Source organism: Sinohyriopsis cumingii, chromosome 3, assembly GCF_028554795.1.
Source record: "Sinohyriopsis cumingii isolate HCF-2022 chromosome 3, ASM2855479v2, whole genome shotgun sequence".
Lineage (NCBI taxonomy): Eukaryota > Metazoa > Mollusca > Bivalvia > Unionida > Unionidae > Sinohyriopsis > Sinohyriopsis cumingii.
The window spans coordinates 31,136,943-31,159,487 of NC_142963.1; the positions used below are offsets into that span (position 1 = coordinate 31,136,943).

General features: G+C 36.7%; 1 protein-coding gene across 3 annotated transcripts in view; it reads right to left on the reverse strand.

Annotated features, from left to right (window-relative positions):
- Positions 1-2,186: 2,186 nt before the first annotated feature.
- Positions 2,187-22,545, reverse strand: part of LOC149802630 (uncharacterized) — a 74,981-nt gene continuing 54,622 nt past the window's right edge. For all 3 annotated transcript variants that reach the window (XM_089951952.1, XM_089951950.1, XM_089951951.1), the window contains exons 6-9: positions 19,165-19,289; positions 6,173-6,404; positions 4,688-4,759; positions 2,187-2,724 (exon numbers count right to left, since the gene is read on the reverse strand). In XM_089951952.1, coding sequence (XP_089808078.1) covers positions 2,669-2,724; positions 4,688-4,759; positions 6,173-6,404; positions 19,165-19,289 — 485 coding nt within the window. In that variant the 3' untranslated portion in view covers positions 2,187-2,668. The remainder of the gene's footprint in view (positions 2,725-4,687; positions 4,760-6,172; positions 6,405-19,164; positions 19,290-22,545) is intronic.

The following is a 22,545-nucleotide window of genomic DNA, read 5'->3' on the forward strand; positions in this document are numbered from 1 at the left end:
AAAGTCTATTTAGGGAATGCAAGACTTTATTTATCAGGGAATACGTTAATTTTTATCTTATCAGGGAATATCTGAATTGTTATCATATCATGTTATACCTGAATTATCTTATCAGACAATAGCCGAATTGTTGTTTAATCAGGAACTACATTAATGGATATATAACCATGGAATATCTGAATTTATCTAATCTATATATTTATAGATTATCTTATCAGCGAATACGTGAATTATTATCTTAGTAGTGAATAACTGCATTGTTATCTAATCAGGGATCACAAGAATTGTTATCCTTTCAGGAATTGTATGAATTGTTATCTAATCATAGGTTACATGAATTGATATCTTATCAGGAAATAGATGAACTGATTTATTATAAGGGGACACTGGACTGACATAGCCAATACCATATGTCAGTACACTGTCTTGAGAAACAGCACTGTGTATGAGTAGACCATTCTAACGAGTTGATCATAATTAAAGCAATCAAACGACAACATGAATTGTTAACTATATCTTACCATGGAATACCTGATTTGTTATCACGGAATACCTAAATTGTTATCTTATCAGGAAATACATGCATGTATATCTAATCAAGAAAGACATGAATTTTTATCTAATCGTGGAACACATAAATAATTATCTAGTCAGGAAATACACGAATTTTTATTTGCTCATGGAATACGTGAAATATATCTTATCACGAAATACATGAATTGTTATCTTATCCAAACACTACATGATAATTAAAGCAAACAAATCACAAAATGAATTGTTGTCTGTATCTTATTATGGAATACCTGAACTGCTCTCTTAATAAGGGAATATAGGGATTATTATCCTCTCACAAAATATCTGAATTTTTATCTAATCGGGGAATACATGAATTATCTTGTCAGGTAATACGTGCAATGTTCTCTTATCACTGACTACCCGAATTGTTATTTTATTTGGTAATACCTGAATTGTTATCTTATCAGTGAATTCCTGAATAGTTCTCTAATCATGAATACATGCGTTAGTATCTAAACAGTGAAACATGAATTGGTATCTTATCAGGAAATACATTAATTGTTATCTTATTCAAAAATACATGAATTGTTACCTTTTTAGGAAAGATATGAATTGTTATCTTATCAGAAAACGTTTGAATTGTTATCAGGAAATGCTTGAATTGTTATCTTATCGGTGAATACATGAATTGTTATCCATCATGGAATAACTGAATTTTTATCAAATTGGGGAACACACGAACTATCTTATCAGGGAATACGCGAATTGTTATCTTATCACTGAATACATGAATTGTTATCTTACCAGGGAATACCTGGATTGTCATCTAATCAGGGGACACATGGACTGACTTATTAAATGCTATAAGAGAAACAACACCGTGTAACAATAGACCATTCTGATCAGCTGATCATAATTCAAGCAAACAAATCACAAAATGAATTCTTAACCTCTATCTAATCCGTGAATACCTGAACTTTTATCTTATCAGGAAATACATGAATTGTTATCTAATCAGGACATACAATAATTGTTATCTTATCACGGAATACCTGAATTGGTATTTTATCAGGGAATACCTAAACTGTTGACTTATCAGGGTCTACCTGAATTGTTATCTTATCAGGAAGTACGTAAGTTGATATGGGGAATACATGAATTGTTATCTTATCAGGAAATACATGGTTTTTTAGATTACATGAATTGTTATATTATTAGGGAATACCCTAATTGCTTTCTTATCAGTGAATGCATGAATGTTATCTTATCAGGATGTACATGAGTGGATATCTTATCAGGGAATACCTGATTTGTTATCTTATAAGGGGATACCCTAATTGCTATCTTATCAGGGAACACATGGACTCATATTAAATAGTTTTTACATTTTTATCGGGAGAGAAGCCTGCCACGATCATCGGTGAAATTCGATGCAGCACCGGTATCGGCCGATTGCTATTATTTCCTTTTCGGTCTCGGTCGTATGCGACAGCCTCAAAACGGTATTTGCCCTGTGAAGACGTTCAGCACTAAAATCGCAGTGATTTGCTGACGTAGGGCTCGTTTTTTATTGGTTGGACAATTGTTTGCTGTTTTTTGTTGTTTTTTAGTAGATGAAAGTATTAGGGCCATTGTTGCTGAATATTAAAAAGAAAAGTCAGAGTGCAAAATGAATGAAGAATGATTTATTTACAAATATTTTAATTTAATATGAAATGAAACCTTTATAAATAAGGGGTACTTACATGTCTTTTTAAAGCTAGTGATATTAATGTGGATGTTTTATTAGCTTGATACTGTATTATGTTTATTAAATTATTATAACAAAGTACAAATACACTCATATTGTTGATCCACCATACCCTGTGCTGAAGTAAAACTATAAACCAATCACCATTGTTTAGAGATGACTTTCAAAATCTAGCAGTAATAGGAATGACGTAAATGTTGTACGCATGATGTCACTGACGTCTAGTTAACAACAAGACTAATAATACGCGCTTTTAAATAATAATAATAATAATAATAATAATAATAATAATAATAATAATTACAATAATAATGAGAGAGAGAGAGAAGACTAGGAGTAAGAGAGAGAGAGAGAGAGAGAGGAGACTAGAACAATACATTCCATTTTGATCTAGATATTCATTCAAGAAAAATGAAAAAAATTTAAGTTGTTCTGTTTCCATCCATTCCTTTGTTGATCTGAAAAAAAGAGAAAATAAGTAGTAAATCGATAGCATTTGTGTTCTGCTGCAGTAGTATTAATCCATGCACAACACGCATCCGACTGCGAAAATCATAGACCTAGATTTTGTCGTCGCAAAATCGTTGACTTATCTAGGTCATTTGATACGCCTAGTTCAACCGGATATCTCGCGTGTCTCCGTGAGATCTTCGTCAAACATAGTTTGCTGACTACTACGTCGCACTTCCAGTCGTTGGGAGATCTCACACGCTTCTCGTATCTCAAAATCTTTCAGAATATATCGCTGCCTTAATGCTCTTTTGACCACTGGGTCATATAAAGCAATATATCGTCTTCGTACATTAGTAACATGAAAGAAAAAAACGAACAACAAACAACAAACAACAAAAAAACAGTATATTGTGACGTCTCCGCGTGCAACGGTGTAAAATCGTCAGCTCCGTGTTCCATCACTGCAAGTAAAGGTTTCCTGACCTTTTCCTTCCACGTATTGGCAAAATCATTCGATTTAAAGACATTTTAGAATATGATCAGAGCAAATGCAATCTAAACTGAGTTTGGTGCACTTAACAAAGAGTACAGTTTTCTCCAGATGTTATTTTAACACCAAAATGTCTTGGCAATGCTGTTAACCTATAGGTAACCCACTTTTGAGGAAGATAAGACGGCAGATATTCATAATTATTATGAACCTAACAATTTTCATTCCCTTTACACGAGGCAGAATTTTACCGTCAAATCCCAAAAGTAGGACAAGGATGCTGTTGTTTTCTGATCCCATCTTACCATACTCTCAAACGCACCTTAAACTACTTATTCCTCGAGATTTCCTAGTTAATACTGAACACAGTGCTTCTACAGAAAACATGCAGTCATTAAATACCGTGAATCACTTGTCTTCTCTTTAAGGTATGACTACGCTATTAAGCCAATCAGCTATTATTTTATAACATTTTCGTCTATAAGAAAATTATTTATATTTTTCCTCTGGATTTTCATCGATACTTACATTGTTTTAGCTGGTTTTCAGCAGAATTAGCAGATCAGTTATAAAGGTGAAACTTTTGTCAATGTCTCAATTCATTTTCCGTTATTGAAACATATAACGTATATAACGTGTTTGACATATAACGTATACAAAATATATCCTTTATGAGAAAATCATTCATATATATTTTTGTTCTGACTTTCCTTGGAGATTTGCTAACAAATAAAACGTGTAACCTGCTTTCAGTATAATGCAGCATGGAGGGAAAGAAAATAAAATACCGAGTTCAGCCATTTTGAATTTCGCATGGAATGGTAGAAAGTATTAACAAAAAAAAACAACATTACGTGTCCAAGTTAGTGTCTGATATAAGCAAATTAGTCTTGGTACATCATAACTAAAACCACTGCACCGGATTTCAGCAAACTTTTTCAAAATTAAGGGATATGAAAAATGAACATATATAGTATAACTATGCCAGAAAGTACGTCTAGATAAATTTAGATAAATTGCGAAATATCTTAGTAGGTTCTAAAAAATATTGGCCAAAGTGTCTTCTCTCTGTAGCAGCCATCAATTAAGCATTTTCATATGACCGTGAACTCACATAGCCACGCGAGAATCTGGTTGATCCAGACTGCTCGAGTGTTATCATCGGTCGAATGAACAGCTTACAACTCGGTTTGTAGGCGCCGTAACGTACACTGTTATGGAGTGTTGGGGTTGATGGTTGGGTTCACATGGTAATGACGGCGGTCATATGTCATAATGGAAGTTTATCGATCACGTATAAGTCCATGAACGTAAAAAAAACAAAGTCAAACATGAGATGCAAAGAATCAATCACTCTTGTAAAGAAAGATACACGCTTGTATCATCTGCAAATCTAAAATCTTCTGCAGGCATGTGTGTGTGGGTGTGTGTGTGTGGGGTGGGGGTGGGGATAAAGATTCCATGAATCTACAACAAACCCTTTGCCGGATTTTTCACGTTCTTTCGTTTTGTTGTTAGTGCTCTATAATCTTCAACGCCGCTCTCAAAACCTGAAGGATAAGTAGATTTGTATTCCAACATTGGTATTGTAGAATGTACCTGTCTTATACTGTTATTTACATTATTATATTTATCTCAATTACAATGTTATGCTGTGCAATATTACTATAAAATTAATTAATGAAACACGCCCAGACCAGAATTAACTTGACATATGCATGCCCACCCACTCACCCCACTGGTAATAAAATCTACCTGCAAAAGTAATTGAAATAAGTAAATTTCCATTTTCTATTTGTTTTCTGAGACGATGCATCGTTTTCTCAGCGGTATTTACCAACAGAACCCAATGAAATTGTTCAGTACATGGCAGGGACCATCACAGTGTAGTCAGCCCATGAGATTCAACTCAGAAAAACGTGAAAGCAACCTCTGAAAAGAAGAACTATCTTCCGATATGACTCAAACAAAGGGAAGCAAAGATATCTACTGCCCATCATTGTCTTTGTTATATACGGGATATATCCATAAATGAGAAAACACAAGCTTCAGTGTGCTCAGAATACATTCTCCTGCTTCCCTTCTCAATTTACCTTCAACTCTGAAAATCAGTAATTTTATTCTCTTTTTTTCATGATATCATACACTAAATGTTTGACACTTTAGTCTCATTGCCCAACAAAAACTGATTAAAAACTACACCAGGCAAAAACACTTTATAGCGAACATAGCCCAACCAAACTGGGGACATTGTTGTCTCTAATGCACGCCGATCAATTATTAGTAAATATATTTTCCGCGCAAAAGAATTTACGACAACCTCTATTGAGCCTTACTAGAATGGGATACACTCACATTAAATTGAAAGAATAGTGATCGCAATCATCATCATCATCATTATCATCATCATCATCATCATCATCATCATCATCATCATCAATAATAATAATAATAATAATAATAATAATAATAATAATTATAATTATAACAATAGCTGATGCATTAGGATGATCACGACGAGAACTCAGTAAAATAATCCAACAAGGTTCATACCAAATTCTTTACAAATCTTGGAGCTAATTCCCTCATTTAGCCATTGCACTGTGTGTTATTTCTGGTCTTAAAACATTTATGAAAATATGAAAGAACATACTTAGCTATACATACAACAGAATCTGTAAGTAAATAGCAACAGTGACCTTAGGTAGCTCCTGTCTGAGTAAGTTTTAAATTTTTAAAATAAGAATGAAGGTAAAGCTAATGTAACAAAGAAAGCATGTTATCATTTGAGTATTAATAGAAACAAAACAGGGAAAAAAAATCTTAAAGTGTAAGGATGTTTCACGAATTTAAAAGAGACAATACTGCAAAATTACCAACTCCGCCGTAGATGTGTAATTTACATGAAAAATCCGCTGTTTTGGTAACCCTATATTAAGAGGAGGAGGAGTGTACAGACTTACGCCGGAATACGATGATAAATCCACGTCCAGCTTTAGTTTTTCTGCTAGGTGTAAAACTTATCTTGACATAACCCTCTCTGATAACAAAGTGTTCATATTCAGCAATGTTTTTGGTTTCTGCCACCAATGTCTTCTTTCCCTTGACAATGTGAACAAGTCTGAGTTTGTCTCTTTGCTCAGGGTCCAGGTTAATGTCTTGAACTCTCAACAGCAAACTTTTATTTTTCCCAATCTGCAACGTGAATAATGAAGACCATTTAGATATACAAAGTTTATTTATTCCACTCTCATTTACTTGGGGCTCCAGGGGCCGAGTGGTCAAAAGCGCTGGCAATTACCGATCACTGCCATCTCACCTCTCTCGGCTTGGGTTCGACCAAAGTGGATATGTGAGAAAGCTGCCAGTAGCTTCCCGTGGGTCGGTGGTTCTTACCGGGGTTTTCCCGAGTTCTTCCTCCACCACTTATACTGGCCAACATATACAGGCTATCTTGCACCGAGAAGGGACTTTAAACCCCCAAACAACAACAACTTTTATTTACTATCGATTCGAATTAATCGTCGCACTTGTCACCACAATACATGCATTCTGTACATATGATGTGCCGGCAAATGGTGTTCCACAACAACCACATGCATTCCTTGATATCAAAGTAATAATGAGAGAAATGCAGTTTAATTATCATTATTAGTACACACATATTTACAGGTTACTGCATTTTTTATGGGGCAGTATGAACGAGTTTTTTTGGATGTAAATACTGCACGACCTTGGGAGTGAAGTATATTCATCCGACAAAACGAGTTCTTATTTTCCCATACAAATGCAGTAACCTTTTTATTGTATGCCAATTTTTTAAAAATTCTACCTAATGCTTAATTATATTAACGAAATGCACAACAAGAAACAAAATAACTGAATGTATGCCGTATACCAAACTAAATACACAAGCGCAGATTCATCATTTCACAATAACAACATTATTACAGCGCACATAACTCCGACCAGATAAATCTGAACTTAGTCGCGCGCTCGACATAACTTTCGAAAGAAAATGGCGCGCCTAGTTAAAATTGAAATTTGGAGCCATATTGTGAATGAATGTGCATTGCAACAACTTTTCCATTTGATCTGGAATGAATAGATTTTGGTATTTTTTTTCTTCTTCGGTTCTACGAAATTTCTTGCTTATGGACTGGATTTATATGTGACAATTCCGCATGAAATACATCGGATTGAAGAATCGAGGGAGAAGCGTGTTGACATCTGCAGATGTGCTTCTGTTTCTGTCATTGAATGTTTGAAATCATAATGTGGGAAAAATATTAAGTCTATCAATTGCAATTATCAAAAACACGCTATGAAATTAAATGCTTATTTCATTTTGAGTGCAGTAAGGAGGATATAATTGAACTTATATTCGAAATTACAGTACAATTTCGAAATGTGTAATCAAGATTGAGAACCGATAACATCGCTCATGTAATTCGGATTTGCAGAACTAAGAAAGCACATTTTGAGGAAATTCAGGATGTTACACTGTAAGTGTGTTTTTGCCATCCTTATCACCAGCTAAAGATGACAGTTTATGTCTTGACACTTGTATGTTATTTGTAAGGACCCTTTCTTGCGTCTATTGTATAGCTAGCCTAAATCCGAAACATTGTATCAAAGGGTTAACGCGGAATGTGCCAAAGCAACTGGTATGTGTCAGTCCACGAAAGAATTGCTTTACTTTATTCAGAAACAAATTTAAACAACCACAACGTAAAACGCCTATTACGCGAGTGTACATGATTGGTTTACAAATCAAAAGTGCTGGCGTATGCGTCCATTGTTTGTTTACAATAAAAAGTAATAACGTGAATGGAATATGAAGGTGTGCAATATCGTAAAATACTGAACGATTCTGACAATATAAAGTTAACGGAGAAAAAAATGAACATATAATAATAACTGATACGTATCAGCAAAATAGTATGAGTATGTGCAATGACAGTAGGATGCGTCTGCCTATAGCGGAAGAGAAACCAGTATCTGCATTGACAGCAGGATACGAATGCCTATAGAGGAAGAGAAACCAGTATCTGCACTGACAGCAGGATAAGAATGCCTATACAGGAAGGGAAATCAGTATGTGCATTGATAGTAGGATACGTGTGCCTATACAGGAAGGGAAATCAGTATGTGCATTGATAGTAGGATACGAATGTCTATAGAGGAAGGGAAATCAGTATGTGCGATGATAGTAGGATACGAATGCCTATACAGGAAGGGAAATCTGTATGTGCATTGATAGCAGGATGCGTCTGCCTATAGAGGAAGAGAAACCAGTATCTGCATTGACAGCAGGATACGAATGCCTATACAGGAAGGGAAATCAGTATGTGCATTGATAGTAGGATACGAATGCCTATACAGGAAGGGGAATCAATATGTGCATTGATAGTAGGATATGAATGCCTATAGAGGAAGAGAAACCATATCTGCATTGACAGCAGGATACGAATGCCTATACAGGAAGGGAAATCAGTATGTGCATTGATAGTAGGATACGAATGCCTATACAGGAAGGGAAATCAGTATATGCATTGATGGTAGGATACGTGTGCCTATACAGGAAGGGAAATCAGTATGTGCATTGACAGCAGGATACGAATGCCTATACAGAAAGGGAAATCAGTATGTGCATTGATAGTAGGATACGAATGCCTACACAGGAAGGGGAATCAGTATGTGCATTGATAGTAGGATACGAATGCCTATAGAGGAAGAGAAACCATATCTGCATTGACAGCAGGATACGAATGCCTATACAGGAAGGGAAATCAGTATGTGCATTGATAGTAGGATATGAATGCCTATACAGGAAGGGAAATCAGTATGTGCATTGATGGTAGGATACGTGTGCCTATACAGGAAGGGAAATCAGTATGTGCATTGATAGTAGAATACGAATGCCTATAGAGGAAGAGAAACCATATCTGCATTGACAGCAGGATACGAATGCCTATACAGGAAGGGAAATCATTATGTGCATTGATAGTAGGATACGAATGCCTATACAGGAAGGGAAATCTGTATGTTCATTGATAGTAGGATACGAATGCCTATACAGGAAGGGAAATCAGTATGTGCATTGATAGTAGGATGCGTCCTATACAGGAAGGGAAATCAGTATGTGCATTGATAGTAGGATACGAATGCCTATAGAGGAAGAGAAACCATATCTGCATTGACAGCAGGATACGAATGCCATTACAGGAAGGGAAATCAGTATGTGCATTGATAGTAGGATGCGTCTGCCTATAGAGGAAGAGAAACCAATATCTGCACTGACAGCAGGATACGAATGCCTATAGAGGAAGAGAAACCAGTATCTGCAGTGACAGCAGGATAAGTGTGCGTATGGAGGAAGGGAAATAACTTCATATGTCTTGTTACGGACTACGTTTTTTTGAATGTATGCGAAGTTATCTGCTCTATCCATTATGTCGTCTTTTATTTATGGCTATCAACTGTTTTATGCACCTTTTCATTAGCCGCATCCAATATTTTGACTGGTTGCGCTTGACTGGCAATGCTGTGATTGCTGAGATCGAATTAATTTTTTATTGTGTCACCTAATACAGCCTCTTTTTCATCTATGTTTGCTTTCTTTGTAATTCACTAGGACCGCAAAGCATTATTTCTCCAATTATTCCTCACACAATTTACTCTATTTACTTTACGTTAAAAACAACTTAAATTGTTTGAGCAGCTAAACGCACACTCTGAATTCCTGATCTGCACCTACTGTTCGGGAGCTTTCATAGCTAAGCAAAAACTGCGTGACAGTCCTATAGTAAAGGTTTATTACGTATCCATCTTCATTTATGATGCTGATATTTAATCCGTTTGTTGCATCCCTTACTAATTGTTTCTAGTTATATTTAACATTGTGCGAATTCTAGTTATCATGAAAAGCATGTTTTAGTGGCAAACGCTCTAGCAAGGTAGAATGAGTTCCATTTTAATATTTTAGGTGCCACTAATTGAAGTACATGTATACGTTATGAAAACCACCTCTGTTCAGTTCATGCTTGAATAATTCTTTCCTTATTGATACCTAAAATTTAGAATTGTAGTTGGTTATGTAAACAGTATAAAGTCAGTCGAAGCGATGTTAACTCTTGAGTTGTGTTCCAAACTCTCAACAACAACATTTTCTTAGTTGGCATTTGCAATCATCGCCTCTTTAAGTTCATTCAAATACATATCAAGGTTGTAATAGCCATCGAGGATTTATAACAGTGCTTGTTTCATTATTGTCATTTATGCAGTAAAAGAGATTTATCCGAAATACTCCAAAATAAATCGGTTATTTCGCAACGAAATGGACAGTTTACTATTTAAGTTATCAAGTGTACCGGAAAAATAGAACGAACCTATGGCTCTCGTACTTGCGGATTTGCTGCACAGCGACATGGTATTTACAATAGCGAAACTGCAGTCCATTTACTGAGTAACAATTTTTGTCCTATTGCTATCCGATAGTCTCTAGATAAAACAAACTGGAAATCTCAGCTTGTAAGTTTCCTCAATATCCATTGTTGATGGTGCGTCAATTGTAAACTTCAATACCTATTTTCAAATGTATGATGTTTGAAGCTGCAAAAGCAGTGCCTGCTATTTCATTGTAAATTTTGTTATGTGTTAACGAAAAATGGTATAAATTAAGTTTGCAATGAATTACTTCACTATCCATATTTCAAGCTGAGCCTATTGACATCATAAATCCCTTTTTAAAAACTGGATGCTGTCAGAGCAGATTTGAGCGTTCCAGTATAAAGATCATACATTGTGGATTGCTAAAGCATTTCTGGTTCTGCATTGTACATGCTTCCGCGTTGTCGCTGAGCAATACGTCTTGCCCGATAGCGACAACGTCGTTAAAAGACACTCGTACGGTTGTTATCTTGTTGATTCGCTTGTTCATTGTTAAATGCAACATCATATGTTCCATAGTTCCGCCGTATGTTGTCCCTCGGGAACAAATCGCCCTGTGCGACAATGCCTCTGTACAGTTTTGACCAAATGAACGATATGTTTAAAACAGTTACACCATCACAAACAGTTACACCATCACCAATCAATAGGTAGTGTTGAGTATATTTTATTTCATTCACCTGGTTTAGATTGAGCATCTTAAAACCATGAAGACTCTTGTTCCTTTTAATTTTTGGGCTTTTGCTTTTTTCAAATTCTTTTAAAATTGTCCACATTATCTTGCAAGTTCAACTCTCCGTTGTAAAAGTACTTTTTCGATTTCTTTGAAAACAATTTTTCGTGAAATTTTTTTCTTCACTATCGTCCATTCATTTGGCAAGAAAAGTGGAAAGGTAACTAAACACGATTTAAATAGTTAGTTGAAAGATGACATACGATATCACTTTAAAGTAGTCAAAACAGTTTGAATTCAATGAATTTTACAGAATTAGTAGTTACTTCAAAACTTGCCATAACGCGCACAGTAGAATACAGAAACAGAAATGGAAACGAAAAGATGACAAGAAACCGAGGAGGAAACAACTGATAGTAAAAGATATGTTACATAGTGAAATAGAAAAACTTTTAAGTTATGAGATCAGAACTAGTGGAAAATAGAAAAAGAAATTGAAAAATATTTACATGTCCAACATGGAAAATATTAAATCAACGATCACGAGGAAACTCTCTAAAGGGGAGAGACTAAAACTAGTATTCCAAAAAAAGAGTTGTAACAACAGCTGCTACGCCTATAGCGATAGAAATTATAATTTGAACACGTGTAACAACAGCTGCTACGCCTATAGCGATAGAAATTATAATTTGAACACGTGTAACAACAGCTGCTACGCCTATAGCGATAGAAATTATAATTTGAACACGTGTAACAACAGCTGCTACGCCTATAGCGATAGAAATTATAATCTGAACACGTGTAACAACAGCTGCTACGCCTATAGCGATAGAAATTATAATTTGAACACGTGTAACAACGGCTGCTACGCCAATAGCGATAGAAATTATAATTTGAACACGTGTAACAACAGCTGCTACGCCTATAGCGATAGAAATTAGCGATAGAAATTATAATTTGAACACGTGTAACAACAGCTGCTACGCCTATAGCGATAGAAATTATAATTTGAACACGTGTAACAACAGCTGCTACGCCTATAGCGATAGAAATTAGCGATAGAAATTATAATTTGAACACGTGTAACAACAGCTGCTACGCCTATAGCGATAGAAATTATAATTTGAACACGTGTAACAACAGCTGCTACGCCTATAGCGATAGAAATTATAATTTGAACACGTGTTCTTTCTAAAGCAAATTTGGTAAGAATCGTGGTAAGTGAATGTGAAGGAGGTCCTCTTGCTACACGTGTATACTATTTGGACAAAATCTAGACTGGATTGAAAAGTTTAGCTGATTATTTGATTGGTTTAACTAGAAAAACATCATCAGCATAGCCTGGAATGACTGCTGGTTGATAACTTGAATTTTCAAGAGTACTATGCATGTTGTTTCTTTCCTTGCCGAACATACCATTTCACTTGTTTAGGCATACGTAGGTTTTTATTTTTACGTAGGTGATCAAAGGTGTAGAGTAAAATATATGTACTGTTGGAATTTTACCGTGAAATTTTCGTCAATGTCATAACCTTGTTTTCCTAAGATAAACAACGCATTGAATTTTTAATAGTGTCTGATACTTTCAAAACATACTGTGCAATAGATGTACATGTGCACCAAAACTAAGACTCATATACGATCTAATGCTTGGCTTTAATCTTGAAATGCATCCATTGGTTAGACCGTTGGTATCATGAATAAAGAAGAAAGTCCATGTTCTTCTTTATTTAGCACATAATTCATTTCATCAGCTTACAATTCTCACCAGTACTCAACAGTACATTCCCTTATAGCTATATATTTACGTTTGTAAGCAACAAGCATAAAAGTAGGTGCAGGCTTCCCGAGAACGCGGTGTTCAGTTCTGTTTTTCTAAACATTATCTATTCAGTATTTTATTTTCATCTGAGGTGTCTCAAGACATGCTTTTGCGGTAGTTCAGTTGTCACATATCAAATGAATTGTTAGATATCTATGATAATTCTGACAATTTTAAATTTAGGAATTCGAAAATTTGTCAGGTGTCATGTAACCAAACAGATTGATCCATATTTATTATCTTCTGATTGTTTCTTTAATAATCACTCCAACATGAGTCATGTTTATTGTGTAATGAGTGTGTTGTCTCAGTAAATTAAAAGGTACTCTGTGTTTTCATTTTCCAACAAATCCGTAGCTTTTATGTTATGAAACTCTTTTCCTCCGTCAAATTGTACCTTTTCAAGTTTTGTCTATTTGAAGATTTCTCTGATTTAGCGTGTATGTCATCTACCAATTTCGGTTTTATTTGTTCAGTCCAAGAATAATTTTCAGAAAGCATTTATCACTGTTCAGACATGTTTGTATCTATTGGTGTGGATTTCACATGCTTGCATGGGGGACCCGAGTGGTCGAGTGGTCTAAAGCGCTCTCCGTTACGGTTCACTGCCATCTCACCTCTGTCTGCGTGAGTTCGAGTCTCGGATTCCGCCAATGTGGGTATGTGAGAAAGCTTGCTAGTAGCTTCTCGTGGATCGGTGGTTCTTTCTGGGGTTTTCCCGGGTTCTTCCTCCACTATTAATACTGGCCGCCATGTATAGCCTATCGTGTGCTGAAAAATGGCGTTAAACCCTACAACAACAACATGCTTGCATGGCAGCAATGTCTGCCTACTACTAATCATCCGCTTGACTTTCATAGCCTTTTATATATGGAAATCTTTTCTAGACTATTTTCGTAATGTGAAGATAGCTAGTTTAGCTAAGCACTCTTTCGAATACGTGTATTTTTGTGTGGTCCCATTTAATTTGTTTCCATGGTTTATTGATAAGCAAATGTTGTTGTTGTTGTAGGGTTTAACGTAATTTTTCAGCACATCGTTATTTATGTTGCTTAAATAGTTCAAATTATTTTACATGTTGTTGGTTACTTTGGAAACTTAGAACTTTTGTGAAACAGGGCGAAGTGGAAAATCGGTTTTTGACTAGAAAACATACCAGCGGTGTCAGGGGAGACAACATTGGTCAGATTTATCTCGCATGGTAAACGCGATTTGTGAGCAGTCCCATAAAATCAAACCTGTTCTGAAACTGGACAAATGAATATAAAATACATACCAATGGTACGTGTGTTGATTAACACTATTTTAATAGTTTAACAAGCGACCTAATTTCCAACATGTTACGTGATTTTGTTTCCGCGCAGTAGTGCGAAAGTAGTCCAGCAATGTTCATGTACCCTTTAACACATTAACCCCTAAAGGTGTTTGTCATCTTTGCCTGAAAATCGAGTAGGAAACACATTTTGAAAGCTATTTCTGAATAGATCCGAAAACACCAAATCCCCGGTGATCTTTCAATAACATACTGCCTAGTTGTGTTAGAAACATCGTTTTAAATTGTCTATTTGACTCGCGCATGAGCAGAAGGGTAAAAGTTGCAGTTCTTTTTTTTAATTTTCTTTTTTTTTTGCTAAACGGAGCCATTATTTTTGTATCGAGACCACTCTTTATTCCAAATGCCCATCTTATCCTACTTTTTTCAAAGGCTCATCTGTATGTTTGCAGTTCATACCGGTTTGCCTTAGATCTGAGGCCAAAAAGCCTAAAATCCAGACACAAAATCGGATTCCGACCACGGGCGAATTTTGGGTAGAAAAAAGCCGGGTCCAAAAAATGAGTTTCCTTTAGTCTGTATTTTGTAGTGCAACTAGATATTCCAGATTATTTGGTATCATTGTAGAGCTACATCTGTCTACCTTTCTATAATACCACCCATGTTAGTGTATCATGCATGACCATGACGCTACAGAGCTCGGCAGTAGGCTACTACCTCCTGCCCCGTTAAGTAGTCGCTAGGGGTTAATGTGTTAAAGGAGCTGGTGATCGGGTGTAGATAGTAATGATGGAAGATGAAATTTTTAATTTATCAGCGATCACTCTGAGGGCCATAGTCCACGTCAAAAGGTTCTTAAAAATTTACTACTTTACAAGTGCCGACACTCTTCTTTCACGAACACTAAGTCAGTTATTCTACGTATATACTTTAAACCTATTTTAATATACGGGGCACACAATAATACGCATGTTTCGTTGTTAAGTAAAACAAAAAGTATTGGCCTGGTTTCGTGCATGTTTCCAGATTTAAATCTCATAAGCGGAACTTTAAATACAAGCGAATCAGCCTCAGTAATAATGTACAGTGCATCCGATTTGCCACAATATATTTCTGCATCAGGTTACAAGTTCGTGAACATATTAGTATTCTGAAACTCATTCTTGAGGTCTTCGAATATTGATCTGCCATAACACGAACTAAACAAACTGCCCCCAAGTCACGGGATTGAAAGCAGTTCCATAGAATTTGGGGCGAATATACATGAACAGACTAGAATGGATAACTAGAAATATAACATATAGAAAAAATTCAAATATAACATTGGGCAAAAAGACTTTAATATTCCACGTGCATCTCGTGCAGAACGGAAATGTTGAGAAACAGGGAATTATCAGAGCTAGAGAAATACTTCGATACAAAGAGAACATACACAAGTGAAGAATCATGGCTAGGATGGACACCCGTCCGGTATATCCAATATAAAATGGAATTAGAATATTATAAATAGAAAGATAAAAACTCTGCACGATGAAAAAAAGTTTTCTTTCTCTTTGGCTTTCCGGTAAAGACGTGGTACATATGATATATATGTATATATATCAACAAATGTGGGTAAGTTGGACACGTGCCTAAGAAGTGCCCAACACAAGACCAGACAAAACAAGGGATAACTCGTTGTTGTTGTTGTAGGGTTTAACGCCATCTTTCAACACAAGATAGGCTATACATGGCGGACAGTATTAATAGTGGAGGAAGTACCCGGGAAAACTTAGGAAAGAACCACCGACCCACGGGAAACTACTGGCAAGTTTTCTCACATACCCACACTGGCCGAATCCGAGACTCGAACCCACGCAGACAGAGGTGAGATGGCTGTGATCCGTAACGGAGGGCGCTTTAGACCACTCGGCAACTCGGGGGCCCCCAGGGATAACTCGTATCAGTGAGCCAACGATCTTTCTCAAACAGAGTAAACAGCAACAACAGACAAATAAAGAAAAAGATAAACAACAACATAAACATCAACCTACTCAACGACACAAAGGAGAAACAGGAAAAGGCAAACAACAACAACAACAATCAAAAGAACAGCAACAACAACAACAACAACAAAAAGATAAACCATGCATTCAACAAGAAAAGAAAGAAGTAAAAGAACAACAACAACAACAAAGAGAGAACCCACAGAAACAAGGCCATCAAAACTCTAGTTGCGATAAAGTAACACAAAAAGCAGATACGATGACACCAGACTTTAATAAAGGGAATGTAGAGAAACCAAGACTAAAGAAAAAGCCAAAAAGCCAAAAGAAGCCTTAAGAAACAACAGGAGAGAAGAAACTATTACGAACTTGATTTTGACGAAGAGCTAGAGGAAGAAGATATAAACTGAAAACCTGGAAGAAAAAATAACTATCCGTAAAGGACAAAACCCCTACAATTGAATAATAATAATAATAATAATAATAATAATAATAATAATAATAATAATAATAATAATGAGGTCTTTGTATAGCGCCTAATCATTAGAAGCTCTAAGCGCTTTACAATATTAGACAATACCTATAAGATAAAAAAAAAAAACATATAATGATATGATTACAAACGCAAACACCATGAAATTAGAAAACATTAAAAAACACGCTGAGAATATTTAAGGTAGGAAACATTATTAGGTCTTTAAGTTTGTTTTTGCAGTCGAAATAAGTGAGTTTTGAGAGCACTCTTGAATGGGATCACTGTGTCTTTGTGTACGTTCAGTGGGCAATTCATTCCACGTTGCTGGGCCCTGGTATGCAAAAGAACGCTGTTCATATGACTTTGTTTTCATAGTGGGAATAATGACTAGACGATTGTCAGAAGAGGAGCGTAAGTATCTTGCTGGTGTGTACACTTGGGTGAGGTCGGATAGGTATGTTGGACTAGAGTCCGACAGTGAAACGTAGCACAGAGAACACATTTTGTGTTTGATTATGGATCGAATGGATAGCCAGTGTAGGGTACAGAGCAGCGGGGAGGTGTGTTATAATAGAGACGTAAACCAGTCTGCCACCATTTTGAAATACTGGATTTCCTGGCAATGTGTCTGACTCTCTCTCTCTCTCTCTCTCTCTCTCTCTGTGTAACTTTGATTGTTAACGTAGTTTTAACAATTTTTCAGTCATTTCGCTACGATGTCTGCAGTGTGGCAGTTTATAGTGATGTCTAGCACTGGGGCATCATGCCTCAGACATGTAGCATCATATCCCACCCAATCACATTATCCTGACACCAGGCCGACCAGTTCTAACACTAACTTCTTAATGCTGAGGCAGATGCTAGTACCATTTTTGTAAGTCTTTGTTAAGACTTGGCCGAGGATCGAACCCACAACCTCCCGCATTCGAAGCGGACGCTCTAACCACTAGCCACTGGAGCGGTATTCTCTTACTGACATGTTGCCACAATATTAAATATGTAAATCTGTCATGTGTACATAATCGTGTGAGCACATTGCAATTGGTAATTCGTCCTGCTGGCATAAAAAGCGTCGTCTTGATCACGTAGGCGAAAGAAATATCTTCCACACAAGCTAGGATTATTCCTTCTAAATATTTTATAGCAAGATTTACTCCCCTTACTTAATAATGCTTTTCGAGTTGTTCACTGAGATCGTTGGGAAACGAGGGCCTGGTAAAAGATAGTTTTCCATTAAGCGCCAGAATGGAGTTTTCCCAAAATGTTAAATATCAATTTTACTCACTGATCATACGAAATGCTTCGCTTAAACATTGACAATGTCACTGGGTCACACTGAGACTAGCCTCTGGCATGTTCGTTTCTTTGCAGGGTACTCTTTAACGATATCATTTTAAGCTTCCAACATACGTGAATGATCCCATACCTATAATAGTTTCTGTGTTTCTCAAAACCGATTATGTCAATTTAGGCATTATGAAACTGTTGTCTACATGCAATAACTACTTACCTCTGATATTAAAGAGCTTGACAACGTGCAAGAACTACTCATCTCCAAAACTGAAGAGTTGCAAAGAAAATGTGCTTCAGTGAGCAAAGACAATTTTACGATTGACAAAAACTTATTTTGTTACATTATTACGAAGAATTTTACTTACTTCAAATTGCAATACAAATATAATTAGATTGACTTTAGCAAGGCATTACAAAAGAAAACCAGAATCACAACCAAAGTAAAATGTCTAAGTGTGTGGAACTAAGTTTTAGACACTTAACATATGTACCAGCCGAGCTGGTCAATGTACGGATTTCTATAGTGTATCGCCAGACAGTACTGGCCCTCACTTAGCGCGATAGTACAAAAGTTGAATGATTGCCTAAAGTATATCTTGATAACGTTGGAGATAACGAGAAATTTCTTAGTAGTTCGTTTTAACCAACTTTGACCAAAGCGCCCTCTATTGATAATAGAGATCATAAAGCATTTACCAGACCCTCGTATGTTGGAGATCTGAATGAGCCACAATGCTAGCTGTGAAAGGATTTTCTTTATCTCATTTTATTGAATTCGTAATGTATTAATATACTGCCTTTTAAAATTAATTCAACGTTCGACCAATGCTATTTTGTCCGCTGCTAAGCTTTAGCTTTTCGATATATATTCAAAACTGTATATGACGTATGGCAAGCATACATGAACCCAATCATAGCAACAGTTACATAGGCACATAAAGAACGTTCTGGGCATACCCAGTTTTTTCGATACAGATTATACCTTTATATTCCGTTGACAGCGCCAAATAGTATCACTGAAGTGCCAGGGGTAAGTCGGATGGCTTCGGATAACTCCCCAACCCGATTTCAAAGTTTCATTGCTACCACAAACATCAAAGATTCTGTCTGAAACAAATTGTATTGTACATGTTGATACCATAGAGTCTACGATACATGTAGTCACTTTACGAAAGCTTCAACTGAGCTGAAAATATTTTATATAAATAAAGGGGTGAGGTTACTAGTTGATTACTAGTCAATTGCCAAGATGGTCTGTGCCTGCCCCCTCCCTCTCCCATCTTCCCGTCCTCATGACAATTTTATAATTTTGTATCACAGCGGAGATATAATGTATTACAGGACTTATAAGATGTCAGTGAGTTCTTTTTTGTCCTCTTTTCTTTTGCAATTCAAGATTGTAAGTTGAATTTATAATGCAAAGGACCTTGGGTAAAACATATGCTTGCGATAATGAAGCAACACAGGGGGTGAACAAAAAAAATTGCGGCCAGACATAGTTGAAAATGACGCCAAAAACTACATACAAGGCTCCATTTTCGTGACCAATCGTTGTAAGAAAAACTTGTTATTGCCCCCGTTGTGCAGTTTCGTGGCTTCCTTGTTGTTTTCTCATGATTCAAATGACAAATAATGGCCAAATTTAAAAAAATTTATATATCGTTTAAAAGCAGTAAAAACAGACAATAGAGGCTGAGGTTTTTGTTTGTGCTAGTTTAGTTGCCACTTTATTGCCGCTTATGTCGATCATTATGTATTTTTTGGCTATTTATCTCTACTTGACATACCCCCCCCCCCCCGTGAATTTCTAGATACGAAATACTAGAAATACAGAAGGTTGTCCTTAAATTTCGCACGCCCACCTGTTCTACGGCCAACCGAGTACGTACTGATTGCTGACAATGTTTTGCACCCCAGCCCTGGGCGAGCCCTGGTTTCTACTGGTGATGGATGTACGCAAATTCTCAGCAGTCAGTACGTTTTCAGGTTGACTTTCGAGCGCTTGGGGCTTGGCATAAATATGCTTATCGTATTGTTTCCGGTTATGATCAAGTGAGAAATGATTATGAGGATTTTAACAATTTCGACAGGATAGTAGATGATTATATAGAGAGAGTGAATCAAGAAAGACAAGAACAAGAAGAAACAAAAGAGCAAATTGAAAAAGCAGGAGAAGAAAGAAGAAAATCTAGTATAAAAACTAGGTCAAAAACAATAACGGAATAGGAAATACTGAGTAAAATAGCCATGCGGCAGCGCTCTCCTAAACGACAACCAGATCTACAAGACGAACCACCATCTGAAGGAACGACCGGAAGTGGCCTTTGCACTCTCGATAGACGTCATAAAAAAAACAATTCTCGCCAGTGATTCAAGATAAATTTTGTTCCAATAATGTCCTCGCTGGTGCTGATCGACTAGAAATTTTAATTGGTGGAAGACGAGCAGGCAACAATTCCCACGATTATTAAATGAAGCAGCTATTTATGCAGCGTTTATTTACCGGTTGCGTCATGGACAGAAGCGTCTGTCGAGCGCTGATCCATGAAATTACCTACGATTACTACAGTGAGTGATCAATTAGATCGGCGATAACAAAATAACACGAGTATACACAATGTCCAACGTAGACCTGATTACCGGTTTATAAAATGATCTACGGAGATAGTCTCGGTGATATTATTCAATGTTTATTTAGAAGTGGAGCCCCCAAAGCTACCCCGATTGCAAAACAATTAGGTATCAAAGCCATCGAACTTGTTCGTGATAAGAGTATTGGCACTGTATCGATCAAAGACAGACTCGCACTATTAGTATTATTCTTATGAAGCACGAGAACCAAACCAACGTGGGCGAATCGAACTACAAGTTCAGATACATCCAGGTATTTCTTGCCTGCCGAGGCAGTACTTGAAGTTCAGGGTTGATGTTTGAGGGATAACAATAATCCATACGCTGCAGATGACCAATGTGGATAAGACTCGGTCCTGCAAGATATTACAAGCACAGCAAAGTCTCAACGGGGAATTTCGGCACCGCGACATATATTCGATGCGTTTCAAGGTAACACAACATTAGAAAATTAAGAAAGAAACCCGATGATGTTTTATTTTTATTATCTGTGTCTGCGGTTTCGCTGAGGATTTTTATTATCTGTGTTTGCGGTTTCGCTGAGGATAAATGGACATTAGGAACCAGCCGAATACATAATACTGAATTTCGAACAAAACAACGTAGCACGGGTGTATCATAGTTTGATGAGATTTATTGGGCGTGATCAGAATGTTGATTCTGGTTTGCAGATATCTTAGCGTGATTTTTCAACTCTGTATGCAATCTATTATTTCTCACTGGAACACCTCGATTTGTTCAGACATTCTGTCACTGATATACATAAGCGAATTACTGTTAACGATATACCGCTTGGTCCTGGTGGTTATAGAGCAATCAATGTCATATTTTTAGACAAAACAACGTTGCTTGAAGGCGAATGATAGTCATTGATGCGCAGGTAGAAAATATGTCATTAGATCATTCATGATGTTATCATGTCATATCATCACGTCAATGTTATTCTGACGCCTGGTCAGATTAAAAAACTTCAATCCGCATCGAAGAAGAATTCTGATGCAAAATTCAGAGGCCTTGCCGGGCCCAAATCAATTATCGTTGACTGAACGTCAGCTCCAACACTAAAATGATGCCAAGAAATAAAAAACTGGCGTTCGAGTTGATCTTTCTGAGAATGTGATCAGCGACATAACAAAAACTGGCGGAATATTTCCGTTTCGAGCGGCGTTACCAATCCTAATTACAGCAGTGGCTCCAACTGTTGCAAAAGCATCTGCACTTGTTGCTGTTGGAACAGCTGCCGTTATGGCACTGAAAAAAGCAACAGGACACTGCATAAACACCTCCAAAACATGGACGGGGTTGAAGATTTACAGGAGTGCGGTATGATGAAGGTTTGAGTCCGCCGAGGACGCTTCGTTTAAAGCGTCCCATGTCCAGTTTTGATTTGCTTGATGCTGCTCAGCAATTAAACATAAATAAATCAGATGTGTTTTCATTCGTGATTAATTACCGGAAAAACCAAACCAGGTTGAAACCGGTATCAATAATCTCGATGTAAGTTTCCGCCCTGGTACTCGTTGGGTTGCATACGCATTTTTTTTATTCAAACTGACTGGCACCACCGAGAGGATTTTTACAGTATACCAGCAGTAGAATGCATAGCATTCCACCAGTGTGATATTAAACATTACCAGCACAGACATTAACGGATCCACCTATAGGCGGTCTAGAAATACATGCGGTATTTAATGCTGTGTCAATGTCATCATCACCGCCTCATAAAGCTCTG